This window comes from Dermacentor albipictus, unplaced genomic scaffold (assembly GCF_038994185.2).
Source record: "Dermacentor albipictus isolate Rhodes 1998 colony unplaced genomic scaffold, USDA_Dalb.pri_finalv2 scaffold_12, whole genome shotgun sequence".
NCBI lineage: Eukaryota > Metazoa > Arthropoda > Arachnida > Ixodida > Ixodidae > Dermacentor > Dermacentor albipictus.
In genome coordinates this window covers 13,892,002-13,912,369 of record NW_027225566.1, presented here as the reverse complement: position 1 = coordinate 13,912,369, position 20,368 = coordinate 13,892,002, and the positions used below count along the sequence as shown (strand labels likewise).

The 20,368-nt window shown below is 46.1% G+C and overlaps 1 protein-coding gene across 1 annotated transcript in view; it reads right to left on the bottom strand.

Moving 5' to 3' along the window:
- LOC139051565 (dermonecrotic toxin SPH-like) overlaps nucleotides 1–17,905 on the bottom strand; it is a 36,339-nt gene extending 18,434 nt beyond the window's left edge. The window contains exons 1-2 of the mRNA XM_070528530.1: nucleotides 17,471–17,905; nucleotides 11,631–11,820 (exon numbers count right to left, since the gene is read on the bottom strand). Coding sequence (XP_070384631.1) covers nucleotides 11,631–11,820; nucleotides 17,471–17,905 — 625 coding nt within the window. The remainder of the gene's footprint in view (nucleotides 1–11,630; nucleotides 11,821–17,470) is intronic.
- Between the last annotated feature and the right edge of the window lie 2,463 nt (nucleotides 17,906–20,368).

The window sequence follows — 20,368 nt, the reverse complement described above, 5'->3', positions numbered from 1 at the left end:
GATGTACCGCAGACAAAAACGGCACTGGCGCTTGACAGGGAGGCGAGTTCTGACAGTAGATAGGTTCCAGTCATGTCTGCTGAGGGTGTGTTACTTCTGTTACAAAAATTAAAGTAGAATAGAGTTACGGTTCATACAATATTCCAAATGCCTTCATAAAAACAATACATTACCGTTATCGACATTCTTGGCGCGCATAATTCAAATCTCTTTACGTATTAGTGAACTCCCCGCTCCTTCATAAGAAGCACGTGTGGTGCCCGTCCACAAAAAGGGCGATGAATTATTCGTTTGCGACTACAGACCCCTCTCAGTTACATCTACAAGTTGCAAATTATTAGAGGATATAGTACCAGTTGACATAAGGTATTTGTTGAGATGTAAAATTATTCTATTCCTCAGACAAAACGGTTTCTTGAAACAATGTCTAGATCTACTGAACTAGTTGGGAAATTTCATGACTTTCTAGATGGGCATGAGTATTCTGAACAACCTGATGTGATTTCTTTTTATTTCGCCAAAGCTTTTGAGAATGTGCCGCATGGTAAGCTCATTTACGAGATTGAATGTATTGACTGCCCGATGACTTACTACATGGGCAAAACCTTACGTAAATGGCATAATACAACGTGTACCGGTGAACGATGCGCCATCCGAGTCCCTGCCTGTCACCTCTGGCGTACAACAAAGCAGCATTTCGGGTCTACTGCTGTTCTTGGTACATAGAAATAATTAAGCGAATGTAATTTGAGGGTCTGTCTCGGTAAATTATTTGCTGATGACTGCATAATCTTAAGGCTATTAATAATAAGGATGACAATAACAACCTGCAGAGAACAATTTCTGAAATGCAACACTTGCGCAAAGACTGGGATATGGCTTTGAACGTGACAAAACTTTACATTTGAGAATTACAAGGAAAACACTCCAAGTCAACTCCAGCATAAACTCCAGGCCGCTACTATTCAGGGGGTTTCACATTTTAAATACCTGGGCGTAACGCTGACGTATAACTTAACATGGTCACCAGATATCTCAAACGTTTGGGCTGCCCCATTTGATCAGCTCTGTTGCTTGAGAGGGAGAATCAGTCATGCCCCTTCCAAACATAAGCTTGTGGCATATCAGACAGTTACCAGGTCAACATTAGAGTACGCTTCGGGAATTAGGGATCCACACAGACAAAAGGATATATAACAGCTTGAAATGGTACGAAAAAAGGCGATTCGGTTCATGTTTTGTAAAAATAACAGATTTGACTCCTTCACAGCTTATGACTAGCAATAATGTTTCCACTTCAGAACGACGTAAAAAAAAATTATGGTTTATCGCTCTCGCATGGGAATCGGAGCAACAGGAAAGTGAAACGCCTCTTGACACAAACTTTTCATGACACGCCCCGGAGTACTGCGTAAATCCACCATAATCCACAGCCACTCGCAAACCGTACAAGCAAAGCCGAACGAGTTGTTACTAAATCGATTCCTGAAGTCTCGGTGCGCTGCAGCGAAAGCCGCACGGTTACGGATGAGCGACAGTGTCACAGGTTTTCTTCACGCGCGGCCTCCGGTTGTTTAGCGGCCCCTTCCGGCCTAATCGCTTCGGCGAAGGTACGAGCATTTTCGTCCGGCTCCATTGTATCCTGGACACCCGGTTGGGTTGCGACGCGTTCAGCTTCAAGAATCTGAGTGGCAGAGTTCGGAGCGTGCGCCACGAATGCGCGAAGTCGTTCTTCACGCTGCCGTTTCTCTCGCGGGACCAAAGGGAAATTCGCCAGTCGACATGATTGCCTTTCTGCGCCGCTCAGTGCAGCAGTTTTCTTAGTTGGTGCAATGCAAGCAGTGGGCGACGCGTAAGCACTGGTGATGCATGTTGACGCTGCACTAGTTAAGAGGCGAGGCGTCACAGGCTAATAGGAGGCGAAAGACGAACCATGTTTGGCAACTGCATCGTCCCCTCAGCCGAAGGCTAACTCCGCCTACACCAGACTACATCGCGTTCGAGCCTCCGCTGCGCTGATACCACCGAAGCGCTCACTGACGGCGTTCGTTAGTCTCATGATCCTCCCAGATGGCGGCGCCATCCCTATCACGATATAGCTTATCTTAAGCCTTCACGCCTACGTGACATCCGTTACAGGAAGCTGATGGTGGACCCCAGCATAAAACAATTTAGTGTTAAAAAAGCTTGTCTTTCTTCTTTGCATGCAATACAACATCTCCCATTATAAATATAAACTTGATGTTATGCTGCTCCATTATCCACACGAGGAACTAGACACACAAAGGAGCATGCACTAAAGCCTATTTTCGCCAGGGCTAAATTATTTAAAGGATGTTTTTTTTTCGAAGAACCATTTCTGATTGCAATCTACTTCCAAGTCCAGTCTTTGAAACGCGAAATTTCACTGCGGCCCTTTAAGGTCATTTCATGTGTTAGGTGGTCATTTTATAACTAGGCCTTGAATTTTGTGACACTTTTTCTAAAAATGTGTTATAAAGGGTATATGTGTTCATTAGCATTGCGGCGCCTTTCTTGAGTGCCAGTATTTGCTTTAAGATTCTGGTTGGGTATATTGTCTAATTAGAATCTCGCTTTCTTCTTCTGATTGAATGAAATTATTATATCGTGATCATGTATATTGCTATTTTGTAGATGCATTCTGTTTAGAAGGCGTTGTGTAGAGGTATTGTGTTTAAAAGACGATACGGATAAAAAATATTGCTGGGGCGCCAAAAAAAGAAACATTGCTTAGATTCTACTGCATAACGAACTAGATGAGCTGCGTGCAAGAGGGATAACATTTTTCGCGTAATTCAATGGATAGAATTTTTTGTGTATGTGTTGGGAGCTATGGTAAAGCAGAAAAAGAGTCTTGTGTGGTGAAATAAATCAAATTGAAATCGATTACTAGGGCCTCGTCTTATCGTATGGGGTCAGTTTGCTTAAAAACGGATGTAGTATGTAGGGAAGCACAGCGAGGAGGCGTTCGATTGTAGGTACGAGGGCGAATCAGAAAGTTGTTACCCCTATTTTTTTAGCCAAACTAAGGCTGTAAATGCGAAGTTAACCCTGCGAATAGGTTAACCCAGTTAACCCATTCCCAGCGATGGATGTTTCTTGGACCGGCCAGGCCTTATCTGCCGGCAGCTTCGCGGTACTGCGTGGCTGTCTGTTGTTGAAGATGGTGGTTGTGCTTCAAACGTCCGCGGCCTAAGAGCAACGAAGTGTGATTCATTTTTTGTGGAGCAAGGGACAAACACCCGTGGAAATTCGCAGGGAAATGCAGCCTACGTATGGGGGCAGGTGTCTCGTTTTGGGAAGTGTGAGGTGGTCGCGTTGTGATTTCGTAAAAGGCCGTGAAGATTTGCATGACATTGAGCGTTCTAGGAGGCCACGCGAGTCGCTGGCTGACCACTGGGGCGTTTCAGCTTTAGTGCTGCAATGAGACAAGTGTCTGAATCCGTGGGCGCTAAAACGTAAAACTATTCCAAAATTTTCTATTCCAATTCTGCAGTCAGCGCTCCGCGATTGGTCAAAAGCTTTTTTGGACTACGCCCACTTCAACTGCTTGTCCCGCGTCATCGCGAAAACTGCGATAGCTCCCCATACGATTTGACGTGTAGACATTGATTATGCATGATTTTACCAAAGAAAGGAAAAATAGTTGCTTCTGATTCAACGGCTTTTCGCCATGAGCCCTCGGCTATTGGTCAAAAGTTTCCGGACTGCAACCATTTCACCTGCCTGTTACGCGACGTCACAAAACCACAAAAACTCACAGCGTCAAAGTGACGTGTACGCGTTGAAGATGCATTAATATGCCGAACAAAAGTGAATTTTCTTCTGAATAGTCGCAGGCTGTCGCATTCCAAAAGGAATAAAAGATGGCGGGCGCCAATCGCTCATGCACTGGCTACTGGCACCTGCCGGAGAGCATGGGTTTATTTACATATAATAAATCTTTCTGCGTAGACGTGTAATGTTTTTTAGCACTTTCGGCAAGTTTACAACCTGGCTCTGCGAACTATTCTCTGCTAAGGATCCGTTTTGACGGGATTCTTAACCTTCCGTTGCATGCCGCCGCGATTTTTGACCAGTTACCGCAAGCCAAGCTTGCGAAAGCGGACCAATCAGCGACGCTGGCACCACACTACTCCTCCTGTTATCGAATTTCAGTGCAGTGGCTCGGCCTCATCGAATCACTCTCCACTTGAGCGTGCTCATTGCCTCTTGTCAGCCAATTAGATAACACAAGCCACTCAGGGTAGGCAGTGTTATTGTTTTTTCAAGCAAACAAAAGTGACGTGCTATGAAGGACGAGAGCGTTTAATTGGTCTGTTCCGACAACCCTGCGGGTAACAGCGCGATGCTTGCGTCGGCGGTTACGCAAATTTGACGTCAGCAGATTGGAATAAAAACATACTGGAATAGTTCTAAGCTATAGGGACCCGTGTGGGGACTACGTGAAAAAATAGTGTAAGGTACTCAGAATAGTACTTATATGTGTAACTACTTGCATGTGCCTTATTTTGCCTAATAAAATATATGCACAAAAACTTTCGGATTCGCTCTCGTATTTTTTTTTTCAGATCTAACGAAGCAGGTACGCCACGTCTTTTCGATGGTAGTTCGAAGGCGATGGCGATGACCCGTGCTGTGATAGCGAAAAGGCTCGTGCTGTTCGCTGCTGCTAGGTTGCTGCTAGACTGATTATCACATTTGCAATTATACGAGATATCTCACAACTTCAAGTTTCCAAGAGAACAGGAAGAATGCCAACATTACACTAATCCACAAAGAATGAAGACGTTAAAGAACTCAAAAATAATAAGCCCATTAGCTTACTTCCAGTATTGTATAAAATGTATTCTAGAAAAATGCCTCTCTCTACGGGCAACTTTAAACTGACTGGACTCAAAGCCGTTCTCAGAGTAAAAGATACTTGGACCATGGCCACACCCTGGCACGAAAAGTGACTCGTGCACTAGTACAATAATTGAAGTGCACCGTATTAAGACACCGTTTACTGTGCCCCTGTGCATTCTCCCACAATCACTCAGTGCTTACTCTCTCCCTTTTTTCGCTCTTTCTATTCCCCTTTCCCCCACCGCAATTGTAGGGTAGGCTCCCTTCTTTTCATATTCTTGCTCTCTCTCTTTTCCTCTCTCTTTTAGAAAATATTCACCAAGATAATTTCGAATTGAATAGAGGTAACCCTTCAGTCAACCATGGGAACAGGCTGGCTTCAGGAAAGGATACTCTACAATGGATCGCATCCATGTAATCAACCAGGTAAACGAGAAATCTGCAGTGCACAATCAGTCTCTCTACATGGCCTTCATAGATTACGAAAAGGCATTTGATTCAGTAGCGATACTAGCAATCATAGATGCATTACGTAATCAAGGTGTACAGGATGCGTACTAAGTATCTAGGAAAATATCTACGAAGATTCCACAGCTACCCTAATTCTTCACAAGAATAGTAGTAAGATACCTATAAAGAAAGGGACAAGACAAGGACACACAATCTCTCCAATGATATTCACTGCGAGCTTGGAAGAAGTATTCAAGCAATTAAACTAGAACGGTTTAGGAGTAAGGATCAACAGCGAATATCTCAGCAACCTTCGGTTTGCAAAAATATTGTCCTGTTCAGCAACACTAGGGACGAGTTAGAAATGATTGAGGACCTGAAAAGAGAGAGTGCAAGAGTGGGGTTGAAGCTTAATATGCAGAAAACAAAAATATTGATCAATAACTTGGCAAGGGAACAAGATTTCAGGATCGCCAGTCAGTTTCTAGAGTCTGTGAAGGAATACGTTTAGCTAGGTCAATTACTCACAGGGGACCCTGACGATGAGAAGGAAATTTACAGAAGAAGAAAAATTGGGTTGGAGCGCATATGGCCTGCATTCTCAGATGCTTACTGGAAGCTTACCATTATCAATAAAAAGAAATGTGTACAATCAGTGCATTCTACCAGTGCTCACATATGGGGCAGGAACTTGAGGCCTGACAAAGAAGCTCGAAAACGAGTTTAGGACCGCACAAAGAGCGATGGAGTGAAGAATGATAGGCGGAACCTTAAGAGACAGGAATAGAGCGGAGTGGATCAGAGAGCAAATGGGCATATCCGATATTCTAATTAACATTAATAGAAGGAAATTGAGCTGGGCAGGACATGTAATGCGCAGATTAGATACCCGGTAGACCATCAGAGTGCCAAGAGGAGGGAAACGCAGTCGAGGGCGGCAAAAGACTAGGTGGGTGATCAAATTAAGAAATTCGCAAGCGCTAGTAAGGATGGGTTAGCGCAACACAGGGGTGCTTGGAGATCGGGGGGAGAGGCCTTCGTCCTGCAGTGGACATAAAGTAGGTTCAAGATGACGATGACATTGCATGGAGGTTCCTGGAATCCCTGATGTCGTCCTGGAACTCCGCACTGGTGTGTTCCCCCAAGCACTGTGCCGCCAACACTAAGTCTGTACGTGTCTTGGTGGCAGGGTACTCTGCACTGCCAGCGCGCAGCGCATTCATCCTACACCTGTACGCATCGCCCAACATGTTCTGTACATGATCGAGTTTTTTGTGTTACGATCCTGTTCTCATGATCTCATCCTAGGATGGAGGTTGCTTTGACGTCGTACTGCAATCATCGATTGTTCTCACGCGCAGGTAGCCGTTTAGTGTTTATGTGACTCTTCATCGGTCGGAGCCGGCCTTAACGTGCGCAAAGTCTTCGTTGATGCTGACATTGATTTGCCTCCGGAGGTGTCGGTGTTTGTGACCCCGTGGTGTGATGCCATACCAGAGTTCACCGGTGTGTTTGAACCTTTTGAAATGCTTGCTAACTGCAAGGACCTATTTCTCCTGTGCGCAGTCCTCACTGGTAGGTCTGAATCCGTTTTAATAACTATACGTAATCCGTAACGGTACCCAGTGACTTCAGTGTGTGGTAAGACTTTAGGATTGTGCAAGCTGTCAGGTGTATTGAAGATCTTGACGTTGATGATAGCGCCACACGTTTACATCTTGAAGCCTTAACTTCAGTTTCAACACCGCCTTCAGCCATTTTCCACTGCTCCATAGCCAGAAAACTTTCGCCATCTCATCGCATCCAGATGGCTTTCGTCCCTCCACATGGCCTGTACAAGTTTAACGTACGTTTTGCCTTTGGGCTTGGCGATGCGCCCGCAAGGTTCGAGCGCATGGTTGATACCATCTTTCGCGGCCACAAGTGGAAGACTTGTTTATGTCACCTGGACAGCATAGTGGTTTTCACAAAGGACTTTCTGCCTCATCTAGTCCGTCTGCATGACCTCCTTTCGTGTCTCACTTGAGCTGGCCGGCGGCTAAACCTTAACAAGCGCCGTTTCGCTGCACGAAAATTACCTATCTAGGGTCACGTTGCCTCGAAAGACGGCATCCTTCCCGATCCGACAAGCTTCGCGTAGTCGGTCGGCGAGGTTCCAAAGCCCACAACTCTCAAGGCCCTGCGAAGCTTCATAGGCATGTGTCCTCATTTTCGTCGCTTCGTCCGGAACTTTGTCTTTATCATCGCACCCTTGATGAATCTGCTTACTGCAAGCAAGGGCATTTCCGAGTGGGCATCAGCATGCGATAAAGCCATTGAAACGTTAGCGAGTTGTTGACTTCACTGCAGATTTTTCGCCATTGCGACCCAACTGCGCTGAAAGAGGTTCACGCCTATGCCAGTGGTGTCGACTTTGGTGCAGTTTTGGCCCAACGCAAAGTCACGAATGAAGAATATGTAGTGGCTATACGAGCCGTATGATTAGGAAGCTGAGTTGAATTACTCCATCGCAAAGAAGGAATACTTGGCCATCATTTGAGTATTGGGCAAGCTTCAGCCTTACATCTACGGTCGTCCTTTCAGTTATGATACTGACCATCACGCCCTTTGTAGGCTCTCCTCCTTCAAAGACGCATCGGGCTCCTTAGCCATTAGGCACTTTGCCTGCAGGAATATGACATTCGTGTCGCACACCGCTCCCATCGAAAGCATTCCGACGCTGACGCACTCATCCGCTCACCGATGATACCCTGATGTGGCTTCTCTCTCCATTCCCTCTACGACCTCCGACCCGTCGCTACTGACTGCCATTGATATGCCCTCTGAGCAACGCAATGACCCATCGCTTGCCCTACTGCTAGACTACCTTACTGATCCATCGGTTATTCCTTCAACACGGACACTACGCCCTCACGCAGCCCACTTGGCCTTGTGAGACAACAGCCTCTACCGCCGCGACTATATGCCCGCCGGTTGAAATTGGCTTCTGCATATCCCTCGTAATATGCGCTCCGATGTCTGCGCGTCCTTCCACGCCGACGTTGAAAGTGCCCACACAGGCGTACTAAATAGTTTCACAATGCTACATCAACGATATTACTTGCGTGGAATGTACCGGTTTGTGCAGCAGTACGTTCAATCTTGCACCGCCTGTCAACAAAGCAACACCCCTCCCCCACAGCGCCCTCCTGGTGCACTACAGCCACTACCGTGCCTTGACTAACCATTCGACCGCATCGGCATGGACCTCTATGACCGACTTCTATATTGCCTCTGTGGAAACCGCTGGATTATTGTTGGCAGCGATCACCTAACGCATTGCGTCGAGCCTTAGCCCTTCCCGCTGCGACTGCGTGTGACATTGTAATGTCCATTTATCATAACTTTGTCCTTCGCAACGGTGCTCCTCGAGAACTACTCAGCGATAGGGGTCGTGCCCTCCTGTCAGAAGCGATACAATCTTTTCTTCAGAGTACAAAACCATTATTCGGAAATTGACCGCATACAACCCGCAAACGAACGGAGTGGTTCAAACGAATAGTTGGCGATATGTTGAGAATGTACGTGTCGGCCGATAACACCAATTGGGTGATCGCACTCCCGTTCATTACATTCGCATATAACACCGCGACGCAGGTGACCACCGGTTTTTCACCTTTTTTCTCTTGTACGGACGTGAGTGTTCGTGTCCACTGGATACTATCCACTCTACGGACCTGTCGCCTTTGAGTGCACAACTTCAGAAGTCGCCAGATACGCTGACCAGCGAGGATCAAGGCCGTCACAAGACACGACTTGACAGACATCAGATCATGTCCACCTCCCTCGATGGTTCCCTTGTTTGGCTTTGGATACCCCCTCAGATCCTGGGATTTCTTCTAAACTACTAGCACGGTGTCACGGTCCGTACCGGATCATCGACGCCACCTCACCTGTGGACTATATCGTTCAGCCCGTCCCACCATAGCTTGGCCTTCTTTTTCGGGGTGACGAGACAGTGCATGTTAGCCGCCTAAACTGTATTATAACCGCCCTCATCTTGTCTACTCCCTCAGTTGCAAGGATGGCCCCGTTTGACACCCGGTGCCAATGTACTGAAGCAGACGCGCCTCGTATTTTCGGTGGTAGCTCGAAGACGACGGCGACGGCCTTGGCTGCGACTGGGACGAAAGCTCCGGCTATTCGCTGCTGCTAGGCTGCTGCAAGATTTATCATCTCCACAACTAAACATCATTACATTGGTAATAGGAGAACATTGGAATGCTGATCCACTATCCGAGCTCATTATCGATTCATACATGATGTTCACATTAGAAAAATGCTATTTGAAGATATTGAGCAACAAAACTGAGAACTAATTTCGTGCTTTCACTATATGACTGCTTAAAATATAATCACTTTAAGCTATGATCTCTTCAAAAATATGACAACAATACATCATACTCGTCGCTCATTGAAGTGCATAATGTTTCATGTCTTCATACCCAAACGCTTCATCACGATATTTACTTCACAGCACATGGCAGAAACATAATTCAACAAACACCTAAATATCATATTGCTACATTAGGGTGTGAGCAATAGCTGTCACCAAAATTTCACAAGGAGTGATTGCTAAAGCATTTGATCAAATGCCGACACTTTATTGTCGCACAAAAGACCTGATTATGCACCGGCTGCACTTTACGATTTCCTAGACGTTATGATTTATTTAAAGGCAATTTTAAAATCACCTAAAAATCTGCACTTCGTCTAAGTGCCGCGCACGCATGCATTTAGGATTGCCAGGCAGTAATTACTAACATAATTTAAATAGCTAGAATTTTCCCAATAAATTCCAGAATCTGCCATATTACCGCTTCTTTTCTGCCACTAATAATGTAACTAAAATGCTGAGAAAATAAAAGGGGGAATATGAAAGGTTGATATTTCCAAACTCATAGAACATATTTCGTATGATAATGCTCTGAAATAAATTTTGTTTAGAAAATCTATGCAGCATTTGGCCTCTACCGTTAAAACCTTCGCGTGGGAGCCTCCTTAAAGCGTTGTATTCAGCTGGGAGTTTCCTCCCAGTAAGCCAAGCATATTTATGGAAAAGGTTGGTGCGTTTGACATTATGTTACCTTAAAATACGGCAGAATGTAGCGGATACTGAAACCACTTGTTCCGAAAAACTACAACCGCTTCGGTGACAGACGAGCTTTAAGACGCAATGCCGCCCCCTTTCCATTGTTAAAGAAAACTTATAAACCTGTAAAAAGGCTGCCATGGAATAAATGGCGATTACATGGTTGAAAATAATGCGAACGAATGTTCCATTTATTTACTGCGGTAAGAAGCTCGTGAAATTCGGAATAGTTTATTCCTAATAGCTACATGTATTTCTCGTTTTGGTTCCACAGCTAAATTGTCATGAAAACGTTTTTATTCATGCGGAAGCTAAGCTTTCAGCAGTAGCTCCTTTGTTTGCCGCAGAGGCCAGCATGGCTTGTTAACCTCTGAGAACGACAGAAACACGTGCAAACGTTGATTTTAGCTCTACGATTGCGGACATCGCCTTTTGTCAGCATAAGCGCAGGCGTGCTTCTTAGTTTTTCCAGCCATATGTCCTCCGAAAAGATTACACGTTAATTGTCTGCAGTTACTGGCTCGCTGCATCCTTTTTGCCACCGCCATGCGATACATTATCACATAAGACAGGTATTTTGTTAAGCTTATTCGGTCTACATTATACTTTATTTCGAAAGTAGGCGTCGTTCAATTGCATGCTCATAAATTTTGGTACCTTCGAGTAATTTGTTGATAGCACACATATATTATTGGGAAGTGCACACCGACCAGACTTGCATATAGGAAATTATTTGTAAATAATTACTTCTAATCGATGACGATTTTGGTATATTTGTAGTATAGCCATGAAATGTTTTACTGGGTAACCCTCACTCTAATGAGCTAGGCCAGCACATTCTCTTTGGGGTATCAGTCCAATGCTAGTAAAAGTTCGGAGGAAATTAACGTAGAAACAATTGATTGTATTTTAGTAATTTATCAATTACTTTTATAGGACAGTACTTGCAAGTGTAACGATAATAAATATGGGAGTCAGGTAGCTGTAATTGTAATGGGTTATTTTTTCCGTAACTTGTACAAGTCTGACAATTACTGACATTACTTATATTATTTCTTCTGAAAATATTAGCTGCCCCAATGAATTTGCTGTCATAGTTCCAGAAATCAGAGTAAGCGGCAAATAAATTCTTAACTATATAACCCAAAGGAGCCGAAGATATGTGCGTAGCATGACATACCATTGCTCCAGAGGTAGCGCATCAGGTTATTGGCCAAACTCACACCAGCTTTGTACTTGTTGTCCCCGTATAGGCCGCTTGTCTTGATGTTGGCATAAAATAGCAGCAACTTGTCAGCATCAACAACAATCAAACCCCGGCCCTCAGTCCCCAGCAGCTGCGCAGCAACTGACCACGGCGGCGGTCCGACCTGCGACGCAGCAGAGGGTGCTAAGAATCACTGGCTCCGGACAGGCCGCCATTGGAATATGAACCTGGCAACGTTTAACGCTAGAACGTTATCTAGTGAAGCGAGTCTAGCAGTGCTATTGGAGGAATTAGAGGGCAGCAAATGGGATATAACAGGGCTCAGTGAAGTTAGGAGGCCAAAAGAAGCATACACAGTGCTAAAAAGCGGGCACGCCCTGTGCTACCGGGGCTTAGCGGAGAGAAGAGAACTAGGAGTCGGATTCCTGATTAATAAGAATATAGCTGGTAACATACAGGAATTCTATAGCATTAACGAGAGGGTGGCAGGTCTTGTTGTGAAACTTAATAAGAGGTACAAAATGAAGATTGTACAGGTCTACGCACCTACATCCAGTCATGATGACCAGGAAGTCGAAAGCTTCTATGAAGACGTGGAATCGGCGATGGGAAGAGTGAAAACCAAATACACTGTACTAAAGGGCGACTTTAATGCCAAGGTGGGCAAGAAGCAGGCTGGAGACAAAGCAGTGGGGGAATATGGCATAGGCACTAGGAATAGCAGGGGAGAGTTATTAGTAGAGTTTGCGGAACAGAATAATATGAGGATAATGAATACCTTCTTCCGCAAGCGGGATAGCTGAAAGTGGACGTGGAGGAGCCCGAACGGCGAGACTAGAAATGAAATAGACCTCATACTCTGCGCTAACCCTGGCATCATACAAGATGTGGACGTGCTCGGCAAGGTGCGCTGCAGCGACCACAGGATGGTAAGAACTCGAATAAGCCTAGACCTGAGAAGGGAACGGAAGAAGCTGGTACATAAGAAGCCGATCAATGAGTTAGCGGTAAGAGGGAAAATAGAGGAATTCCAGATCAAGCTACAGAACAGGTACTCGGCTTTAACTCAGGAAGAGGATCTTAGTGTTGAAGCAATGAACGACAATCTTGTGGGCATCATTAAGGAGTGTGCAATGGAAGTCGGTGGCAACTCCGTTAGGCAAGATACCAGTAAACTATCACAGGAAACGAAAGATCTGATCAAGAAACGCCAATGTATGAAAGCCTCTAATCCTACAGCTAGAATAGAACTGGCAGAACTTTCGAAGTTAATCAACAAGCGTAAGACAGCTGACATCAGGAAGTATAATATGGATAGAATTGAACATGCTCTCAGGAATGGAGGAAGCCTAAAAACAGTGAAGAAGAAACTAGGAATTGGCAATAATCAGATGTATGCGTTAAGAGACAAAGCCGGCAATATCATAACTAATATGGATGAGATAGTTCAAGTGGCTGAGGACTTCTACAGAGATTTATACAGTACCAGTGGCACCCACGACGATAATGGAAGCGAAAATAGTCTGGAGGAATTCGAAATCCCAAAGGTAACGCCGGAAGAAGTAAAGAAAGCCTTAGGAGATATGCAAAGGGGGAAGGCAGCTGGGGAGGATCAGGTAACAGCAGATTTGTTGAAGGATGGTGGGCAGATTGTTCTAGAGAAACTGGCCACCCTGTATACGCAATGCCTCATGACCTCGAGCGTACTGGAATCTTGGAAGAACGCTAACATAATCCTAATCCATAAGAAAGGGGACGCCAAAGACTTGAAAAATTATAGACCGATCAGCTTACTGTCCGTTGCCTACAAACTATTTACTAAGGTAATCGCAAATAGAATCAGAAACACCTTAGACTTCTGTCAAGCAAAGGACCAGGCAGGATTCCGTAAAGGCTACTCAACAATCGATCATATTCACACTATCAATCAGGTGATAGAGAAATGTACGGAATATAACCAACCCTTATATATATAGCTTTCATTGATTACGAGAAAGCGTTTGATTCTGTCGAAACCTCAGCAGTCATGGAGGCATTACGGAATCAGGGTGTAGACGAGCCGTATGTAAGAATACTGAAAGATATCTATAGCGGCTCCACAGCCACCGTAGTCCTCCATAAAGAAAGCAACAAATTGCCCATAAAGAAAGGCGTCAGACAGGGAGATACGATCTCTCCAATGCTATTCACAGCGTGTTTACAGGAGGTATTCAGAGACCTGGATTGGGAAGAATTGGGGATAAAAGTTAACGGAGAATACCTTAGTAACTTGCGATTCGCTGATGATATTGCCTTGCTTAGTAACTCAGGGGACCAATTGCAATGCATGCTCACTGACCTGGAGAGGCAAAGTAGAAGAGTGGGTTTAAAAATTAATCTGCAGAAAACTAAAGTAATGTTTAACAGTCTCGGAAGAGAACAGCAATTTACAATAGGCAGCGAGGCACTGGAAGTAGTAAGGTAATACATCTACTTAGGGCAGGTTGTGACGGCAGATCCGGATCATGAGACAGAAATAATCAGAAGAATAAGAATGGGCTGGGCTGCATTTGGCAGGTATTCTCAGATCATGAACAGCAGGTTGCCATTATCCCTCAAGAGGAAAGTGTATAATAGCTGCGTCTTACCAGTACTCACCTACGGGGCAGAAACCTGGAGGCTTACGAAAAGGGTTCTACTCAAATTGAGGACGACGCAACGAGCTATGGAAAGAAGAATGATAGGTGTAACGTTAAGGGATAAGAAAAGAGCAGATTGGGTGAGGGAACAAACGCGAGTTAATGACATCTTAGTTGAAATCAAGAAAAAGAAATGGGCATGGGTAGGACATGTAATGAGGAGGGAGGATAACCGATGGTCATAAAGGGTTACGGACTGGATCCCAAGGGAAGGCAAGCGTAGCAGGGGGTGGCAGAAAGTTAGGTGGGCGGATGAGATTAAGAAGTTTGCAGGGATGGCATGGCCACAATTAGTACATGACCGGGGTTGTTGGAGAAGTATGGGAGAGGCCTTTGCCCTGCAGTGGGCGTAATCAGGCTGATGATGATGATGATGATGATGATGATGACGACGACGACGACGATGATGATGATGATGATGATGTCAGCATACTTGCCACCTTATGTTTTCAAAAGAAAGATCATCGTTAGAAATTGAGATGTGATGGAAAAGTTTGCATGGCTCTAAGGTGTTTAACTCAGTGACAGAGTTGAATATTTTTTTATTACTAGTAGAACTGTGTCCTCGTGATCATTATCATCAGCCGAATCACGTAATCGGGAGGATAAATGTCTGCTCGAGCGTTACGCCGTCCGCGGTCCACAACTTCATTTCTCTACCACAGTGTTTATGGGTAGATAGATTAAACAAAAACGTTAGGGAAGGGACCAGAGACTGGCAATTGCCACCAGTATAACCCAACGTCATGCTTTCTGTCCATAAGCAAAGTTCTTTAAATGCTAAAAAATAAATTATGCGGTTTCACGTGCAAAAACCACTTTCTGAGTATGAGGCACGCTGTAGTGGAGGACTCCGGAAATTTGGACCACCTGGGATTCTTTACCGTGCACCTAAATCCAAGTACACGGGTGTCTTCGTATTTCGCCCCCATCTAAATGCGGCCGCCGTAGCAAGGATTCGATCCCGCGACATCGTGCTCAGCAGCCCAATACCATAGCCACTGAGGAACTATGGCGGGTTTGAAATACTAGAAAAGAACAACATAGGGGTGCAAAAAAGGATAAGATGGCACGTGAGAAATAACAGCGGAGACTGTGAAAAAGGGAAACATATTAGCTCAAATCAAGTAATACTGGTAAAAGCACTGGAATATACGTATTCTTAGATGACTTCAGTGATTCGCCAAAAGTGCCTATATTTTGCAAAATCTAGTGCATTTCAAAACGGAAACCATAGGTACGCTGAAACACACGGCGATGGGATGGATTTATGAAACCTGGAAAGGCCACAACAAGCACACTATAGCCTCATACGAGAGACGCGTATGATACAAGCAAAGCTTTCCATTCCAATATAAAGCGTTGAAAAGTATCACAGGATTCACAGCAAGCGCACAAAACCGTACTCGTGTAGCCTTGTGCCCAAATACTCTCAGATACCAGGTGAAAAACTACTAATTTCAGTAGGACCGTTCTAGCGCAACGAGAGACGCCAGAGCTGAGAGAACGATACCGCTGGGGTACGTCGGCCGGCATGCTGCTAGAGGAAGAAAAGGCCAATCAAGAGAATGGTGCAATGAAACTGACACGTACTACACATATATGTTGAAGTTGGAACCGTTTTTGGTAGATACCAATGAACAAATCTCCTTATTGGCGATCATTCCCACATGGGAGGGTTTACATTGCTCAAATGGGGATGCCTCATGAAACGCAATTACGTCAGTGAAATGACGCTACGCAGAGTTGTGTTATCAGCGTCAATTCGTTGTCGTCTGGAGACGGTTGCACGGGAGTCACGAAGGATAACAAAGCCATACGCGGTTACTTTCGCTAGTGCGTCTTTGAGCGCCACATCATTCGCCTCCTGCTTCGTAGTTATTCGTCAGGTTGCATCATCACCACCAATTATCTACTTCAGGACGAAGGCCTCCGCGATCTCCAATTACTCTTGTGTTGCGTGAGTTGACCCCACCTCGCGTTTCACATGTTGACACTGGGTCTCAATGTGTTCGTACGATATACGCTATATCTTAGCCTTATAAAGGGTTTGGATGGTTATATACGTAAAGCCGCCAACTGCAATGTTCAGACAGATGAACCGGATTGCATCTCCCCAAAGTTGACATCAGTCTCTTCAATATGGCAAGCACTGCAGTGAAAACAAATAATGCAGTTTCCACTTGACACCGATCAGATGTCACACTTCTTGCTTGCCTGAATATGGGATTTACAATGACGTATGTAAAGGCATCCGCCAGAGTTTCTGGAGGCTTCCTTGCGTAGCTAAAGAAAATGCTCCCGTTCTGCTTTGACAGCCTTTCGAAGTACATAAACACGATTACCATCATTCACAAGCAGCTTTTTGTCCAAGTTGCCAGCTCTGTGTATGTGCTGCACAAACCACTTCCGCAATCAAGCTTACAAGTGGTTGTCCAGCTTTTGCACCATCACTTTTCCATATAATACAGTATTGCAAGTACACTTCACCCAAAAGCTGCATCGTTTAGAGCGCTTTCCCTTTTTACAGAACCTTCAATGGCGATCCCATAGGGGCCGCTATGTTTGATGCCGTGGTGACCCCTGCAGTGATTGTTTCAGCTGCCTTTGCTGCCTCTGTCTTTACAACGGACGTGCACGATGCCGTTGCGGCTCAGTAAACCTGTTTCAAGGGTTACTGTAGACAGTGACTGGGTGGACGACACAAATCTTTGGCCAAATGTTCAGAGTACATGCAGGTGTTTTAGGAGCTCATCACGCCTTGTTGAAGTGGCGCGGACAGTGTATATGGAGCTTGTACTAAAGGTGGTTGGATGGAGGAATGGAGAATTTTATTGAGGCCCATCGGAACGTGCACTACTAAGTAGCGGGTCGCTCCCACGTCAGGACAGAAAGGCCTAGCACCTCCACCACGTCGTGGGCCCGTAACACTGCCCATAGTTGGACTTCCAAATCGGAACTGCCTAGGGCAGCCTTCCACATGAAAGACGTAACGTCTTCGTCGCCCCGCAACGCGGGGCACCGCCAGAGCATGTGATCTAAGTTGGCAAAGTCTGAGTAAAGCGTGCAAGTGTTTGACGTTTGAATTTCGAGATCGATCCGGTGTAAGAGGGCGGGGCTAGTGTATGCCCTGACTTGCAAGAGTCTGAGTGTCAATGCCTGAAGCCTGTTCAATTTACTGTGCGGCGGCGGATAGTTCCGCCTTCCCAGATAAAAGTACTTTGTCCGTTCGATGTACGAGGCAGGGGGATCCCTAATGTCCGGAAGCTCAGCGCCCCACCACCCGATAGCTACGCGGTTGACGACTCCTCGAGCAGCTCTGTGGGCCGACTCGTTGAGATTGGACGGGGTGCCCTTGATCTGTCCCATGTGAGCGGGAACCCAGACGGTCGCGCGTTGCTTGATTTTCTTTTCCCGTAGAATCCGCAAGACTGGTTTCGAGACGGTGCCCTCGGCGAACTTTCGGACCGCCGATCTCGAGTCGCTGTATATCGTCGTTCTCCCGTCGTCCGCCAGGGCGAATGCTATGGCGGCTTGTTCCGCAACCTCGGCCGCCGTCGTCCGGGCCATCGAGGAGTGTGATTTTCTCTTCTCGATCGACTCTCACTGTAGCGAACACCTTTCCGCCAAGGCACAGGGTTGATTCGACGAAACAGCAACTCCGGGCGCGTGCGCCGGCCTCTTCCGGGAGGGTTTTAGCCCTAGCCCTTCATCTGCCCAGGTTGTACTCGGGGTGGACATTAGGAGGAATGGGGGCAACGGTAATGCGCTCTCTCTGTTCTCGAGGTATGCTGCAGAAACTGGTCTCGATCTCCCTTGGGGGAGCTCCAAGATCTCTCAGGATGTTTCTCTCGGCACTGGTGCAAGGCGATCTGGTAAACTTCGCCCTGACTCCGCGATGTCTTCTATTGTGTTGCGCATGCCGAGGTGGAGCAGTCGCTCCGAGCTCGTGTACATAGGAAGCCCAATGGCTTTCTTGACCGCCTTTCTGATCAACGCGTTCTGCTTGTCCCGTTCCGACCTCTGCCAGTTGTGCATGGCTGCGACGTAAGTAAAGTGACGCATTGCTAGAGCATGAAACAACCGGATGAGGCTGTCCTCGCTCAGTCCTTGCTACCAGGTGGTAATCCTTCTTCTAAAAGTGGAGCTGGAAAAGAATTTGAAGCTGTCGAAATGCTCCACTTATGAATTAAATCAGCATCAATGTGTTTTAATATTACTTATTTATGGGGAATACTTTGAAGAAGAGGCCTGTCATGTTTCTGACGCAATAACGCCCCTTGTTGTGGTTACTGTCTGATTGTTTATTTTCTGCCTAATAGTTCACGGGTGTGCTCAGTTGAGATGTATTTGTTATTGCTGTGCACAAGGCTCGGCATGCAGATGTTCTGTACTTTATGATGCCTTATTGCAAACACATAGTATCACTTGTCGCTCGCTTACTCTGTGAACCATCACGAAACGTTCAGCTTCGAATATTCGTGTGCATATGCTGAAGTCGCCGTCACCCATGCTTCGGTGCATTCATTCATGAGTATGCCCATTCTCTTATTCCTTATAAGATAGCGATAGAGTCGGCGTAAGTTTTCGATTGACTTGGGGTGGGTGTGTTTAGAGAAGGTGCGAGAAACTTACTATGCGAGGAAGCGGCGCTACTGCTTTGGTCACTGTGTAACGAGTGGTGCACACTCTTGCCGATGTTGCGGAGTTCAAGTCCTTTATTTGAATGTCGACGTTATAATGATGGCGGTTGGGTGAATTTCTTTTATCCCTGAGGAAGTTCGTGAACTTGGCCACAGATTCATTCCAATCCTGAATATAAGTCACTATTTTTGCAGCCAACTGCTGCGCACATCTTCCATCTGCCGTATTATATTTTGCAACATGAATCGAGCACAGTGCATTGGCGAACGCCCAGTGGTATTCCGGGAACTGATTGCACAGCAGCAAGGCCAAAGCGGTAATGGTTTCATATTTGTGCACTTTCGCCGAGGAAACTTGCGCCGTGCCACCGAAAGCACTGTCTCGGTCCTCTGGAGCAAACTACTCTGCCAAGATAGTCTATAGACTATTTCATCAGGGGATGAGGCGAGGGCACACGGCGAGCCTTCCCTTCTGTTTTCCTTGTGCACGAGCCGCGCTGCGCGGCTGGAATGTGTTGCCGTCGCATGCTGTGGAACGGCTTGGCGATGCTTTAGCTCGTTCTGCTTGAAATTTACGTAATGTCAGTTCATACAAAGTCGTCAAAGAACAACTGTGTAGCCATTCGGTAGAGCTGTGTCCACAGTATGAGGAAATTTCTCTTGGCTGCGCAAACATGCGACTCGCATCAGCAGCCGCGATGTGTGTACGTGTTATGAGATATTTTGGCGGTAGCGGTTGTTACTCGAGAGAGAGCAGCATCATCTGTAAATTCCCCCCCACCCGCCCCCAGCATGAACTGGCAAATATTGTCACTGTCTGATCGCTTGGCGTAGAAATAAAACACAAGAGGGCTCGTGTACGGACTACCCAATGCAACGTTGAATAATGTCAGCGCCAGTTGTTATAACATAATTGCGTCAGCCACCAGCATCATTCTCACGTATTTCAAGTCTAGTACACCGGATATCTCTGTGCCATGTCTATGTTAGCCTCCTGTATGAGGCAGATGGCGTTGCTCAAGACAGTGATGCTGTGGTTGCTAAGCCAGCATGATGCTTTTCAACTTCTTATGCGAAAGCGTGTAATGTCCAATGAATTGAAAAAGGAGGCGTTTGTCTTCTGTAGGAGTGAAGCGGTGCCTAATTTCCCATTGGCTTTGTCGTCACGCCACAATCGCACCTCGATGGAGTTCCCATCGCCTGCAACGTTACATCGCGAGCGCATCTTGACAGTACAGAGCGGCCGAAGGGGAACACCTGATGCTGCTCTCCTCACGCACCAGGTGTTGCGTGAGGGAAGAGGACATCGCTGCGACGCCACGTCACTATCCCTTTCGCTCTCGAAGCCTGTGTTTTCCGCCTGTTTCTTGGCCGGCAAGCTCTCTCGCCT